This window comes from Rhipicephalus microplus, chromosome 8 (assembly GCF_043290135.1).
Source record: "Rhipicephalus microplus isolate Deutch F79 chromosome 8, USDA_Rmic, whole genome shotgun sequence".
Classification (NCBI taxonomy): Eukaryota; Metazoa; Arthropoda; class Arachnida; order Ixodida; family Ixodidae; genus Rhipicephalus; species Rhipicephalus microplus.
The window spans coordinates 7,497,055-7,512,419 of NC_134707.1; the positions used below are offsets into that span (position 1 = coordinate 7,497,055).

A 15,365-nucleotide genomic window follows, 5' to 3' on the forward strand; every position below is an offset into this window, starting at 1 on the left:
TGGCACTGATGAGGTGCGCAGGTTGTAGTTATGTCCGGCAGGCCTTCGTCGTTGTGGGGAGAATTTCGGCGTTGGGCTCCCGGCGAACGTGTTCGTTGGCAGTTCCGGGGTCCGTAATAGGGGGACGCGGTTCCGTGGTTCAGCAGGCTTCCCTTTGAGGAGTGGTGTAGTGGTGCTGTCGTGTAGTGCTTCTGGTCTCGACATCCGCAATGGAGGGACGCGTGTTGGCTGTTCTGCAGACTTCCCCCCTAGTAGTGGTGCGCTGTTGATGATGGTGAGGGGGTGCTTGAGGCTCGCGGGAGTCACAGTTTCATTGATCGTCGGGAACTCATCTGTGGTGTTGGGTGGGTGTGGGGCTCCTGGTGTATGTTGATATGCAGAAGTCTTCTCGTGGGTGTCTTGTTGTGTTGAACGTATATTCACGGGAGCTGCTGGTTGAGTCGACCACCCCGTTGTAGATTCAAGATCTCCACGACCGAGTGCTTTCTTGAGGGTTTCGGCAATCAAAGCGACACCCATAAAACTCGGATGAAGCCCATCCGCAGCAAGAAAGCGTCTTGGTGGCAACTGCTCGAATTGGTAGTCGATATATGACACCTTGCTGGGTCTCCGGCAGTAGGCCTTGACTGTCTCGTTGAATTCACAAGCGTCAACCGAAACGTCAAAATAAACCACGTTGTGACCGCTCACGGAGGATCTACTAGACTATATGCAACGCTACGGCCACTCAACCACCATGCCTGCCTATATATATATATATATATATATATATATATATATATATATATATATATATATGCTGCAAAATTGTGATAACAAGTTTCTCGAATAAAAGCTGTAGTGACTTGTACCACTCACGACAGACACCAGGAGGCATCGGTGCTCGGATGTCCGCTTGTTCCTTGTTTCTTATTTCTAATGTGCTGTTTTTTTTTCTTTCGCTAAGTAATTCTCGTCAATATGCATCAACTAAGACCTCAAAAAGTTGGTTTAGGTCGTTTCGAACCTGTAATCCGGTTCACATTATTTGATGAATGGGTGTTCCTAAAATGTAGCTTCTGTTACCGAGACATGCTAAGTCATTATACAGTAAAACAACGTATCACACCGTAGATTTAGCTGTGCTATGTCAGGAAATGCATCCATCTCCTGCAATGGTATGCATGAAATCGTGAAATCTAAAATTCCTGCACAGAAGCTCTGATTTTAGTTTAGGTACGCCATAACTCGTAATCATGCGCCTTGGCACGGAGGGGGGGGGGGGGGAAGAGGGGGATGGCTGCTCTTCATAGTGACCTAAAAGAGGGGTGGGGGAGGCGGAAACTCTGCCTCATAGATTGACTAACAAAGGAGGCTGCTGCTATAAACCTTCACCGTCTACATCTCCCCCCTCCCCCCTCTGAAGGTGAACCTTGCGCACTCTCTATGATCATAGTAACTCGGTTGACTAGCCTTATGTTTTGGATATTCAACTTCACATTTGTCAGAGTGCAAACGCTGAAAACGACCGAGCAGTTAATAATAAAAAAAAACTCTATTTAGTTCAGACTTTCGACAACAGTTAAGAAGTACGTAACTTTTAGCTGTATGCAATTATTCGCGACGTTGTCAGCTTTGGAGGCGTCGTAGCGAAAAGCTCTTATTTCCGACCCCCTGAGATTCTTTATCCTGTGCTGAGCTCGCCCAATACACGGGCCTCTTCGTGCATGTGTAAATAGCGATATTTCGCTCTTGGTAATCTCCGCCTGCTTTTCAGATTCACATCGTGCGTTTGAAGCTTGGTCTGTTTTCTTGTTTTTTTAGTATGCAACACTTTCAGATAAGTATGAATTCGGGACATACTACTGTGAACAGTATACACATTCGTACTCTTTGTCCTCTATAAAAAAAAAGGCGAAGCACACTCACAGAGTTTATCATGACGCATATGTACCACAGAGCATGGTTCGTGCTCTGGAAGTGGCGGTGATGCCATTTGTCTAAAACAATGAACACTTCAACGGTCACTTTCGAAGGAACATTGGCTCTAGACTCCAGCGCTCGTTCACTGGCAACGCCTTCTGAAGCTGCAATGCAAGTGAAGTCTGTTAGGTACATGCAGAGCCTGGGCACACATGGTATAATTGAGTCGTGTATTATCTGTTCAGTATGCATCATCGTTCACAGAAAACGAGTTTTTTTTTTTTGATAAAGGATAGAACTCGTCCTTCAACTATCTTGTCACATAATTTACCTCTTTTCGGCTGGCAAGACTGCTGAACAGAAGGTGGATCTAATGCCGTGACTCCTCAGTTCTGGCACTGTTCTTTCGTGGTTTTTTTGTGTAAACGTGAAACTCGTACATAACAATATAGCCTAGAACATAACGCTACGTACAGTACTGAGAGTGTCTAACACGAACGCTTCACAGCGTGTCCTGAAACAATTTAATAAACTCTAGTGCGGCATAGCTGTGGGCTCTGTTGCCAAAGTGTTACCCATGCATGCTGACGTACTATACATGCATAACAAGGTACTATCTCGCCGACAGCGTCCAGCTCATCACAGCTGGCATCAGTCGTACTAGCCTGCAAGGCGCGCATAGTAGCGTTCATGGGAAGCTTGCTGGCGACTCTGCACTGTATAAAGTACACATGGGCACATGGTGCTTTTGTAAACTGAGGTACCCACGCAATTGATAAAAAGAATTAGTTCTAATCTCCTAATTACTGTCTCATGTCATCTCCTTATTGTTACGCTGTATACGGTGGTAATCAGTGTGGTACTTTGACCATGTAAAGAACTCGTGGTCCTTTGACACCAATGGGTGTGGTATAGTGAGGACGATATGGCGAAAAAGTGAAGCTGAATTCCTTAGACAACAGCTTGAGGTACGACATTTCGAAGAGTGGTATGCTGACGTTATTCAACGGTATTCTACCATGAACGTACGTTCTCTTACATAAAGTACGTCTCGATTGTGGTTGCTGTAGTTTTTTTATTGTAATACCCACCTTGTATGAAATCATTTGGGCTATTTTATTTAGGGTTCAAAACGCCACGTACGTAAAACAAAGAACAGACATCAAATGTACAAGACGGGTATTTTAATATATATTTGAACCTCCTAACTCTCAGTGTGTGCGAAGAATTCAATATATATTAGTAATAGACCCACAAATCTACGAGTTTTTTATATTTTAACATACATCCATGATCCAGGTCATTTGCTCGACAACGCATTCAGTGCGTTTTGCTAGTATGACATTCGACAACTTGATATTAGTGAGCATTGTGCAAGTCGTGGAACTGCACATATTGAAAATAAACATTGTAGCTTGTAGCTTGTACATCAGGCATTAAAATTGCATAACACATGCCTTCAAGCACCCAGTTCGTAAAGAAAGGTTTTCTCGTGTGGCTGTTTGCGAAACTTTCATTTTAGTACAGTCTACTGTAAATCCCCCTACCGTTGTTACTGTAATAGAGGGCTTTGTCCAGCATTTGTTTGTATTCAATCTCATGAATCTCGTGGGGAACAGCGCCGTCTTCGGACTTCTCCGAGATTGGCGCTGGTTTTATTCGATGACTGGGACTAAGCAGTCCTTCCTGAAAGAATAACGATTATGAGATTATGAGTATACGAGTTGATTATTGGACGACGTACAGTGAAGGGGAATGTTGGGGCTATACACTCCTATGACGAATATCAACAAACACTATATGCAGTAGTCATCAGTTAGCGTGCATCACTTAGCACTATTAATATTCGAGAAAATATTTGCAGTCGAAGGGGAGCAGACGTTATTACCACCATAGTGAACATCGTGGACCACGTTGCGCAATGTGGGCTTGTGTAGCAATCACAAACTCACATAGCTATTGGATGAGAATAAGATTCGACCTAGTGCACTAACTACAAGCATAAACAGACCATAGATTGCTTCATGCACCTCTGTTTTTAACACGGGCCAAAATCTGACGCCCGTTCATCGAAATAACGTCAGCTTTCTATTTCATGGACGTCCTTTACGGAAGCCTGTGGGAGCATTGTTACGTCACATGCAGTCAGCTACGCACGTCGATGTCATTTAAAATAAGCCCCATGTTTTTTTTTACTTTTTATGCAAAGCAAGAAGTTTGGTTCACGATTGTGCAACAACGTATTAACATAAAGCTGTTTTTTTTTGCTTTTCAGCGGTCTAGTGTGTGCAACATCTCAGCTTTCATTACGAAAAGCCGTGTTCACATTATTGCATACATCAAGAAGTTGTGGTCGCAATACTTACCATTCGGACACCATTCCCAGTATTGGTCACCATAACAGAGGCAATTTCCTTCTCATCTTCGTATAAATTTCTCTCTATATCTTCTCCGTTGTACTGCAACCAGTAGGAACATTGTTTTCAGATGAGGGACACAACTTTCTACGGTGCCACCAAAAACCATTGCGTATGAGCGCTTAAACGGCCTCTATACGTCATACAACGCCCTTCTTACAAACAGACCGGTAATTCAGCTGGGTTTCAGAGGTTGTTCTTGCAATGTGTACTCACGAATCGCGTTACTGGGCGTCCATTTTCTTCCATTAGGACGCGTAGTTCCTGGGCGGCCACCGACCCTTTTCGGAGGTTAAGGGTCAAGCCGTCGTGAACCTTTACTATCATTCTTCCGTCGGACGACCGTTCTTCAAGTAGCCTAGGGTAAACTACCCTTGCTGTTTTGACACCTGTAAAAGGAGAGCTGTTCTTTAGGCTACTCTCCTTTTTTGTAGAAGACATGGTTCAGAATATCTAAATTAGATTTCAGGCTATAATTAACGGTATAAGTGGGTTCTGGCTAAAATTAAGAAAAATGCAAAATAGTTTAATTTGCAGCCATTGCTACGCGCAGTGCTTAGTGCATTTGTGGATTCTATATTGAAACTTCTGATCTGTGCTTGTAGAAATTTTTATCGCATTGTGTTATTTTTTTGCCATTGCTGCCACCTGCACGGTGTTTGAAGGTTGTTAAAGACCTGATTTTGTCGGTGTTTTCTATCTTCTCAGATGCGTTCTGTTGCCGCCACCGTCTGTGTTACACATTAGGGGGTGAGAACTTGGTAAAGCAGAAGTGCCTTTTGTTCAAATCCCGTCCATCAACTAGGTATAAGTAAAAATAATAATATTGATAATAATAATAATAATAATAATAATAATAATAATAATAATAATAATAATAATAATAATAATAATTTATTATTATTATTATTATTATTATTATTATTATTATTATTATTATTATTATTATTATTATTATTATTATTATTATTATTATTATTATTATTATTATTATTATTATTATTATTATTATTATTATTATTATTATTATTATGGAAGTAGCCGACCGTCATCAAATGTCATTTCTCTGGAGCCGGTGGGTCTAATAGACGAAGAAAAGAAATATCATCGAAATTTTACAGCTCTCATGACAATGTTCATGTCTAAGTTGTTTTTCGAATGTATAGAAAAAACGTTAGACGCTGTTTAACTTTGCGACTTGCACCATTACAACAGCCTTATGCATCTCGCATTGATATAGGAAGCTTCTTTCGCGGTTCAGTGGACATCTGTGGACGCAACCCCAATTCATGTGAATTAGACAACTCCAAATGCGTACTGACCCGTATTCGAGTACCAATGACACCAATGAAACTTTGAAAGGTGGGTGACTGATGACTGCTCAATGAGGTGCGTTCGACGGTAAATACTGTGTACTATAGCTGCGTGATATCCGCCATTTAAACAAAGCCTGTCCCATATTTGTGTTGCTGAGACCTTTAGAAACTGTGGTTGCCTCCTACTATAAAGGACCAAACATTTTGACCTTGCATACAACCTATTGTTTGTATTCTATGCTACAAACTCTCCGAAATAAAAATACGAAAGCTGGCTAGCATTTTACAAACATTTTAAGAGCATTTTGTAACAAAAGTTCGACTGAAAATGCGAAACCAAGTTGCATAGGCTTTATGGCTTCCTCATGAAATAAACAAACGTTTTATAACCTGAAGAGCAATATAAAAATTCACGTTGTTGACAAAGACAAACACCCGTTTTTTTTTCTTTTTGCTCTGGCTGTCAGCAACCGCCGATATGTCAAAAACCAACGGACCTTGTGTCACGATGGCATGCCCTGTCCACCACACAAATGTCAAAACGCACTTCACAGGTTTGGAAATAAGGTAGCAAATATTTGACACTCGATTTTCTTTGCAAACGAAGAGTAAGTTTTCTGAGAGTTCAAAAGGCTTGCGCTTCCAATTGATTTCACGCAACAAAAGTCATTCAGTGAAAACATCTCTGCCAGTTTTCCTTTTATTAGTTTGAAAATATGATTATTTAGTTTTTTTTATTCAGCGATCGTTTGTAATTGAGGTCTATTTGAATATGTGGTCATTCCAATATTTGATATCAGTGGAGGCGGACAAGAATAAACATCCTCTCTCAACGTACAGGCGATATCACATTGGCTTCTAAACAAACACGCCCCAGCTGCTCCCGTGTTCTTATTATTAAAAGATGCACCAAACTGAACCTGTGAATTAGATACATTCAACGCCTGATACCTGTCGCTAAAGAGCCGTGCGAATGCGATGCTCTCTAGAACAAGCTACTCTTTTTAGTTTTTTCAAACATGAAAATCCTACTGCAAGTGGGAAATACCACTTAAACGCACGAATTTAGCTTCAGTTGTGCTCCTTACTAAAACGTCTTGACACTGCGGTGCGCTAAGCGATATTGCAACAAGGATAACGCTATCTTGTCTCCTTTGCTTTTCTGGTACAGAACAATAATGCTTTTCACGGAACAAATCGTAACGAACACTCGTTTGTGTACTGGTTTCGCAGGTGCTGATGATAGGGCTTGAATTCACTTTCGATAAAGATGGTGTTTTGGTAAATGAGAAAGAGAAATGGAGAGGGAAGACGGCGCTTTTTGATCAGTGAAATGGCTGACAACGGGGCACGTTGAAACTTGATCGAAAATGCTGAATTGCACATACAGGACAACGTGTAAAGGATAAGACGATGACGCACAGAACGAAAACTAAGTGCACTCGTTTACATTCCGGAACGCGCACTTTTTATGCAACAGCACAGCGCCATTACGCACACACTGGAATAAACTTCTTAACCACTTCGCTAGACCAGTCAGCACAAAAAGCACGAACGCGCCTTGCATGTCGTCTGTTCTTTGAGTGATAGTCCTGTTTACGTAATACAACACTTTTGATCGACAAACAGTGATCACTCTTGCACAACTGGTGCACCAGCTTATCCTACATGTCCCCCCTTGGAGGTACGGGCGAAAAGTCTCTGTGTAATGATCTTGTCAGCTACGTAGCGAATGGCATACGTAAAATGTAAAGATATATAAATTATGTGTGCTTTTATTAGCTTGAGCTTGTGAATTACCTTTGCAACTGCGAAAGATTGCAAGAATACATGGAGTGTCGCTTGGGCTAACGTTTCAACAAGTTTCTTCTCTTCTCAAAGCAGCAAAACAATTGCTACTTCGAGGGCCCAAGTGCGCTGACGTAGTCTCCACTGACGCACCGTGTTTTCAGGATTTTAGTAGCAACGCTTTAAAGCCTTTCCTTGCGCCGGGCTGTGCGAACAGAAACTGCCATCAGAAAATGGCACGTGCTCTTCTTTTTCTTCCTCGCAGTCCTCTGTTTTATCTCCTGCTTCGTTCCCATAACACATGCGCCAATTTTTTTGGAGCGCTGTGTAATTACTATGATGGGCTCGAGAACAAGCGCAGAGAGTCAAAGAGAAAACTTCTTGTCAGGCGGGATTCAAACCTGTGTACGCACGATCCGAAGGTGGTTGCCCTAACTATTCGGCTAGCAGGGCATGACATATCCTTCTATTATGTCAGTAAAGTTTAGTATAGTGGGCTCGAAAGACAAGTGAGGGTAAGAAGGAAGAGAGTAAAGCACTGCATATAAAGTAGGAAACAGAGCTGAAGACAAAATAGGGGCATAAAAGAAAAGGTATCGGAGAACAGCACTTAACCCGATGGAAGAGATTGTTATAAAGAAAAGTGAGATAGAAAGATTAATAAAAAAAGAGAAAAGACACGAAATGAGAAGCAAGAAAACAAAAAAGAGCAAGAACCAATAAAAAAATGAGACGAAAATACATTAGGAGACATACAAATAGGCAGGGACAAAAATACATTAAAAATGACAGAAAACAAAGGATCAAAGAGCGACAAAAAGGAAATGAAAGGTTTCAGCTACGCTCTTCCCTCATGCTTGGCACTCTTACAGCAAAGCGGCTGAGTGGCTTAGTCTCTGGAAATACTTTTCTTGTGTGATAAATGTGTGCTTTCCCACATAAATGCACAAGTAGGTACCAGGTCACACAGGCAAAAGTGGATCTCCTCTCAGTAAACATATGTGGCAATACATATGACGCGCCATGTTAGTCCCCATGATGGTAAACGCAACTTTATTGCATTGTCCTTCTACTGCAATGTTCTGCTAAACGGCCCAGAGCTGGTCCCTGAGACCTTAGGTGGGCTGAGTGGCAGCCCACTTTAGCTATAGGACTTCAGAGTACAGCTCGCTATTGGGTTGCGCAATACATCATCATAACGTGTGTTTGAGCTGCACTAAAACACAAGCTAGAACATTCCTGCCTGCCACCACACCACAATAGGGCACAAGCTAATACCTTCCTGAAACCGTTTTACCTGTAATATTTTTTATAGTACACCAACAAGAGACATGTAAAATATGCAAACAGGAAATAGTCGGGACAAAGAATACAGTTTAAAAAAAAAAGCTTTGAAGGGTATCATAATTTTCTCATGTAGAAATAATAGCTGGGGTGTAATGTCCCAAAACCACCATACTATTACTAGACGCCGTAGTGGAGGGCCCCGGAAATTTTGACCACCTGGTGTTTTTTTAGGAGCACCCAAATCTGAGCACATGCGCCTACAGCATTCTCGCCTTCACCGAAAATGCAGCCACCACAGCCGGTATTCAGTCCTGTGACCTGCGGGTCAGCAGCCGAGTGTCTTAGCCACTAAACCACCATGGCGGTTCTACCATAAAGAATTCTGCTGTGCGCTAAGCATTAGATGCTCATGCCATGCATGGGTGTCAGTATCTAGTTGTGGTTAAGCATTACCCAACACTAACCGGCAATGGTCAACACTAGTGTGCAATAACCACTACCAATGTCAGCCACTGCTAGTGTCGCGTCAACAGGCTCCTCACTTCTCGCAAGGCCATAACGTCTCTATAAAGGAACTAAACCTAATATCAGAACTTTACTCACTTTAGCCCTGATTATTGTTTTAAATAATGGCGTTTATATCCTAAAGGTGAATCAGTAAAACAAGTAATTGTAACCGATATCCAAGGTCATACTATAGGAGGGATGATGTCCATTGGCCGTTTTAATCATAGGTACACTTACCAATTGTCAGGTCAAGGGCCCGAATGGATATAAAAATATAGGAACTGCGTTTGAGGATGACATAGCATCATCTGCAGTGACGAAAGTGAGAAACTTGGGGGAGTAAAATTGACAGAGGGGTTAGAGGTCATTTGGTGGACTCTTGGTCCTGTAGTGAGCACAAGTCGGGCTGATGACTACGGTGCACGACTTTGCTCCACATCTGGACATCTTAGCTCACTTCAGCTTCTATAAATGTTGTTTTACACCAGAATAAACACCATCATCGGGCCATCATGGGGACCTATAGCTTGGCGAAACGTAGATTGGGTCCCAACCACGTCTGTCACATTTTAGAGTAGAAATTACAGAATTCATGTGTACTGTGAGATGACAGTGCATGTTGAAAAAAAACACGCCAGCTGGTCTAAATTATCTGAAGCACTCCACTACGATGTCTCTCGTAGTCTATCAGGCTAAGAAGATAATATAGAAGGCAAGCTTTATCTTGATGCAAGACCACTATCAGAGATCAAGACCCTGGGACTTTGACCCACGGTTACGTGCATGCACAAGGCCATGGAAGCCCTCCCGTTTCAGTACTTCAAGACAGCCAGGTTTCACGATCATCTGTGAATACCACAGCGATTTCATGTTATGTGCGTTTAAGAGCTAACGCTTACTGTCCATTTAATCTTTTCTTAATCTTTTGTATTTTGCACCTTCCATATTCTACCTTATTTTTCTATATTTTGCGTGTATGATAGCCAACCAAGCCAAAGCTCAGTTATTCTCCTTGCCTTTCGTCATTTATATCATAGCTTGAGCCGCATCAGGACGTTAAAACCAAATGAATGAATCAGCCTGCTTTAACCATAAACGTATACAATTCCTTTCGCTACTGAAGTTTTTAAGGGTTGTAACAATATATCAGTTTACAAGCAATTTGATAATTCTACAAAAAGCAACTCTTTTCCGTTATTAGCCGATAAGATTTCCTCACCTGCGACCAATTGCATCGATACAGCGAAAAAGCAACCGAAGAGCAGTGCGCCTAATTTTACCCATGAAAACGTTCCCATCCTTCCTTGTATCATGAACGCTGCGTTCGAACTGCTGAGCCATGTATAGCCAGCCTGCAACCGTTTATTTATCTTATCTGCAACGGACAGACTGCGGTCACGTCGTTTAGGCCAGGTTTCCTCACCTATCGGTCAGATAACGCATACGTACGCGTGACAAGTTGATCTCCGTACATTAGAATCTTCGTGAACGTCGTACAAAATGTCATTGCGCATAAACTTTATTTTCAATACGCGAGCACCTTTTCTATGTTGAATTTGTATTGAAGAGAGCGGTAAGAACAAAGTCATAATGAGAATACGGAGACTCTTAAGTGAAAGCTTCAATTCAATATCACTTGCCTAATGGGTCACTAAAAGCCTCAATATCATGCTCTTTTGGTGCTCGAAATAAGTTGTTTAATGTTTTTCGGCATTCAGAGCATCCATTGCACAGCGTACCTCTAAATGTGAACGAAAACGTAAATCCACCTCGGTTATTACCATTTAGGTGGGTAAGAGAAAGACCGTCTAAGGGTGAGGATGTGCTGTTTGTGTTGTAAATGAATGTTGGGTGATTTCTGTAATGGTTATTCAGTTTTTATTCTTTCATGCATTGCTTTGTTATGAATATTTTTGTCTGTATTTTAGAGTTGTGATTCTATTATTTGTTGTCATGGGCCACATGCGTGTTTCTTTTTGTATTGTCGCTTTCCGCTGCCTGTAATGTTTGTATTTTTTGTAAATTTGTAGTTTAGATTTTTTTCTGGGTGAAGGGGCCAGTCAAGCTGGGAAATGCAGCTTTTTTTCCCTTCGCACCAAACCACGTATACATTGTATTTTCGTGTACTTGTCACGTGGTTGAATAAACTCAAACTCAAACTCAAACCTGAAGTGCTTTGCGTCAAAATATTTATTTCGTTCAGCCCGCCTTATCAGTGATTTATATACGACCTGGCAGTAAAATTAGCGGCATCCCCATAAATAACAAGGTTGCTTTTTGATTTATGCTTTTTTACCGCAAGTCCTAAGTTACTAAAATGAAAAGCTTTGGACTGTTCTTGCATTAAAAAGTATAGGAACAGTGTGATATTCAACGCGGGGACTCCAAAATCAGCGCTTCTGTGTTACTATTGTGTATCCGTGAAGAATATCACGCTGTTCATTGTTCCTACTTCCCAAGTTATTTTCGAGTGAAAATGGCTTCACTGAAAAAAAAAAAACGCCAGGCCTGCGTGGAAGGCGCAGCACAGGCACAGCGAAAGCTAGAAGAGCGGCCTTTCAGAGCCTTTTGTAACTGCTGCCAGTACACTTGCTTGGTACCCCCTAGGGCATTAATAATAAACCTTTTGAGTAGTAGGCCGGCATTTGCTATGCTATCATTCGTCATTGTTCTGAGAAGCGTGGTATCCGCTAAACACTTACAAGAAACTTTGTGTCAATTGTTCATGTAGTGGCTGATGATGATGAGGAATCATGGCTGAAGTGGGCATGCGTCACAGTTTATAGCGAAACAAGAACAAGCTTTTTTAATGGGTTGGGGCATTGAACGGCCCACTCGTTACGCTATTCGCATTGTGTGATGTCTAGTTGCTATTTTGCTGTTCTAAAACGCTTTATTACTCACATTCACGAGATCGCTTTCTCAACATCAAGTCTGTCTAAGTTTGACAAGTGCAAAGCACAGGTGTGGCTCAGTGGTAGAATACTGGACTGCCACGCAGCGCACCTGGGTACGAGCCCCACGGTGTCCTTGATGCTAGATTTTTCTTATTTCTGCGATAGTGATTACGGACACCGGCGGCGGCGGACGACTACGGCCCTGCGCGTGAACCGAGTTTTGATCTCGTAACAGCTTTCACTCTGAATGAAGCGGTAACACGACGTTTTTTTTTACAAAAATATGGCATATTGTTTTTATTTTGCTGTAAAAATAACACGAACAGTGCCAAAAATAATAAAAGGCATCTATAGTCCCATTTGAAACCTTTATAAAATAACGGAACGTAACCGGTAGAACTGGCAGAACGAAAAGAACGTTTTTTGTTTGGTGTGACTGTCTTTATAACTAATCAGCAAAGGTCACATGATTCGTCTTCTTAAGCAAAGGCACGACACGTGTGAACAGTACTGTTTTTGTTGTACATCAGTACGCGTGCCTTATAACACTGCATCCATCTTCCTTAATGTTGAGTAAGCGAGATGATCCAGTAGTTCCCGCTGGCGAGGGGGACGTCGTAGTGGTTGTTGGTCTTCAGCTTGAGAGTTGAGTTCTCGTACGCCCTTATCTTGAAGTGCGTCTGCCTGCTTGAGGGTACCCTGAGCTTCGTCATGAACTTGGCTTTGTTTGCCAGGTGATGACACCCAAGTCCAGCCATGGCCGTAGTTGATCTACGTTGCGCCTCTGTGGTTCCTCCGGTGTTTCAGCGTTACCCTGCGAGCTTCCATCGTGGACACTACACTGTTGCCGGCATCCATTTCTGACTAGGCTGGTACTGGTGCGACCATACATGCCTTCCGGGTTGGATCCACGAGTGTGCTTTTGCTTGTACTTCTGCAGGTTTGCTGGCACCATTTCTTTTGGCCACCTTTTCGTCTGGAGTGAGGCCATCAGCCTGGTCCGGGGACAAAGTACAACAGCAGTTCTGCTGGCGACTTTCTTCTTTCCAAAGGGGTTGTTCTCTAACCTAATTAGAACTTAATCAGTCGTTCTTGCAATGTACCTGCCCAATTATTTTGATGCTCTTCCTTTATGGTCCACACGGCCCGTTTCGCCAAACTATCTGACTGCAGATAGTATACGGGGCTGTGCTCATTTGTTTCACGTGGCTTTCCTGCAAGAAACATGACATAATGGCGCTTGAAAACTGTGGTCTATTTTCTAATAACAATCAGTGTGAGAAGCCAAAGCGGGCGAAAATACCTTGAAGTACGTGAACGGTGGCGTCCGCCGTGACGGTCTGAAGGTATGGTCTCTATTCATTTAGTCTCAGCGTACACCAACACAAAAACTTAGAAGCCATTCATGGGGCCAGTGAAATTCATGTGTAACCTGTACCATGGTTTGTTACTCACCGGCTAAGGCGACGGAACTTCTGCGGCAGGCATAGGCCAGCATTGTGTGCCCACAGGGCAACCTTGAACCAACCGTTCAAAGTCCCTCTCTAAGCCAAGATACCAAAAAAGTGCAACCACTGTGCGCTTCATCACGCTGATAACTAGGTTACTGTCATCCAGTTCCCTTAGCATGCCCCGTCGTGCCTCATGTGGCAACACAACGGGATGGTCCCAGTAAATCAGATCATGACTAGCTGCGACCTCGTCACGGCGAGAAAAGTACGTACTTAAGTGTTGCTGTGCAGGAGATAAGCGCCGTGGCCAGCCATGCGTCATACACAGGCTGATCTGATCAAGCTATTGTCCTTGCGGCTCATGTGTAATTGCTGAGCGGAAAGGGCCATAGAATTCAGGCCCTGTCTGTATAGCACGTATTCTATGGGTTCTTGCCCTCCTCTATCCTCCAAGCACGGCAATGGTAGACCACTGAGAGCGTCTGCGTTAGCCTTTAGCGGTGCCTGGCGGTACTCGAGGTCATATTGGTAAGCCAAGAGCACAAATTCCTACCTTTGTATTCTCGCTGCTTCCATATGCGGAATTGGCCTCTCCGGCTGACACATCCATCAGAGGCTTGTGATCTATAACCAGAGTGAAATGATTCACCAGTAAGTAATCTCGAAACTTGATAACGCCGATTACCAAGGCCAACGTTTCTTTCTCTAACTGCGAACGTTTCGCTCAGCAGCTGTCAGGGTTCTCGGGCAGAAAGATATGAGATAATTGAGGCTTCCAATTTGGTGTGACAGCACCGCGCTGAACCCAACCGGTGACGCATCGCATTCAAGCCACAATGGCTTTTCTGGGTTGTAGTGTATGAGGATTAAGTTTTGCTTCCATCATAGCGCGCTTGGCTGCCTTGAAGTCTTCCTCGTATTCGGCTCGCCAACGCCTTCGCGGTGCTTTAACCAGCAGCTTAAAGAGTGGATCTTACATGGGGGCAAGGTTAGGCAAAAACTTGGCGTAATATGTGATCAATCCCAAAAATGATTTCAGCTGGCTCACCGTCTGTGGCCATAGTGCAGCCGTGATAGCTTCCATATTGCCGGGGAGGTGGAGACCCGTTGCACCTATCTTGTGGCCCAAGAACAATACCTGCTTCTCGCGGAATCTGCTTTTGTCAAGGTTCATCTTGAGTCCATTGTCCCGTAGCTGTTCAAAGATTCGCCGCAGAGTGGGCTGATCGTTCTGCTTTTCGGCTATAATGTCATCCATGTACACCTTGACGCGAGGCAGGCCTTGCACAATGGCCTTTAAGCAGCGCTTGAACAAAGCCGGAGCAGATTCGATGTCTAAAGCGAGGTGGCTGTGTGCAAACAGCTCCTTATGTGTGTTCTACGCAGCCATTTTTCGTGCTTCGTTGTCCAGTGGAAGTTGACAATATGCGTGCCGTAAATCCAAAGTGGTGAACACCTGCCCCCCATACAGAGATGCGAATATGTCCTCAATTTTCAGCAAAGGCTTTTGTTCCAACTGTGTTGACTGATTCACGGTCAATTTCAAGTCTCCGAACAGCCCAATATCTCAGCTACGTTTCACTACGGGCACGACTGGCGTAACCCACTCCAAAAATCTCACTTCAGAAAGCATTCTTTCCTGTATTTGGTGGTCAATTTCTTCCTACACCTCTTCCCTAAGCGCAAATGACACTGGTCTAGTCTTTACAGGTGGCTTCACAGACGGTTCCTTGCAACAACCCAACCTCTCCTAAAAAAATGTTTGGGAATTCTGTCACCAGTTTTTCTGTGGTTGCGTCA

General features: G+C 43.1%; 2 protein-coding genes across 4 annotated transcripts in view; one reads left to right on the forward strand and one right to left on the reverse strand.

Annotated features, from left to right (window-relative positions):
- Positions 1-10,626, reverse strand: part of LOC119165169 (venom metalloproteinase antarease-like TtrivMP_A) — a 28,508-nt gene extending 17,882 nt beyond the window's left edge. The window contains exons 1-5 of the mRNA XM_075870919.1: positions 10,437-10,626; positions 4,536-4,708; positions 4,269-4,361; positions 3,450-3,588; positions 1,909-2,066 (exon numbers count right to left, since the gene is read on the reverse strand). Coding sequence (XP_075727034.1) covers positions 1,909-2,066; positions 3,450-3,588; positions 4,269-4,361; positions 4,536-4,708; positions 10,437-10,530 — 657 coding nt within the window. The 5' untranslated portion in view covers positions 10,531-10,626. The remainder of the gene's footprint in view (positions 1-1,908; positions 2,067-3,449; positions 3,589-4,268; positions 4,362-4,535; positions 4,709-10,436) is intronic.
- The window catches only part of LOC119164059 (uncharacterized), a 236,684-nt gene that overhangs the window by 25,366 nt on the left and 195,953 nt on the right, over positions 1-15,365 (forward strand). The gene's annotated exons all lie outside the window — the stretch shown is intronic.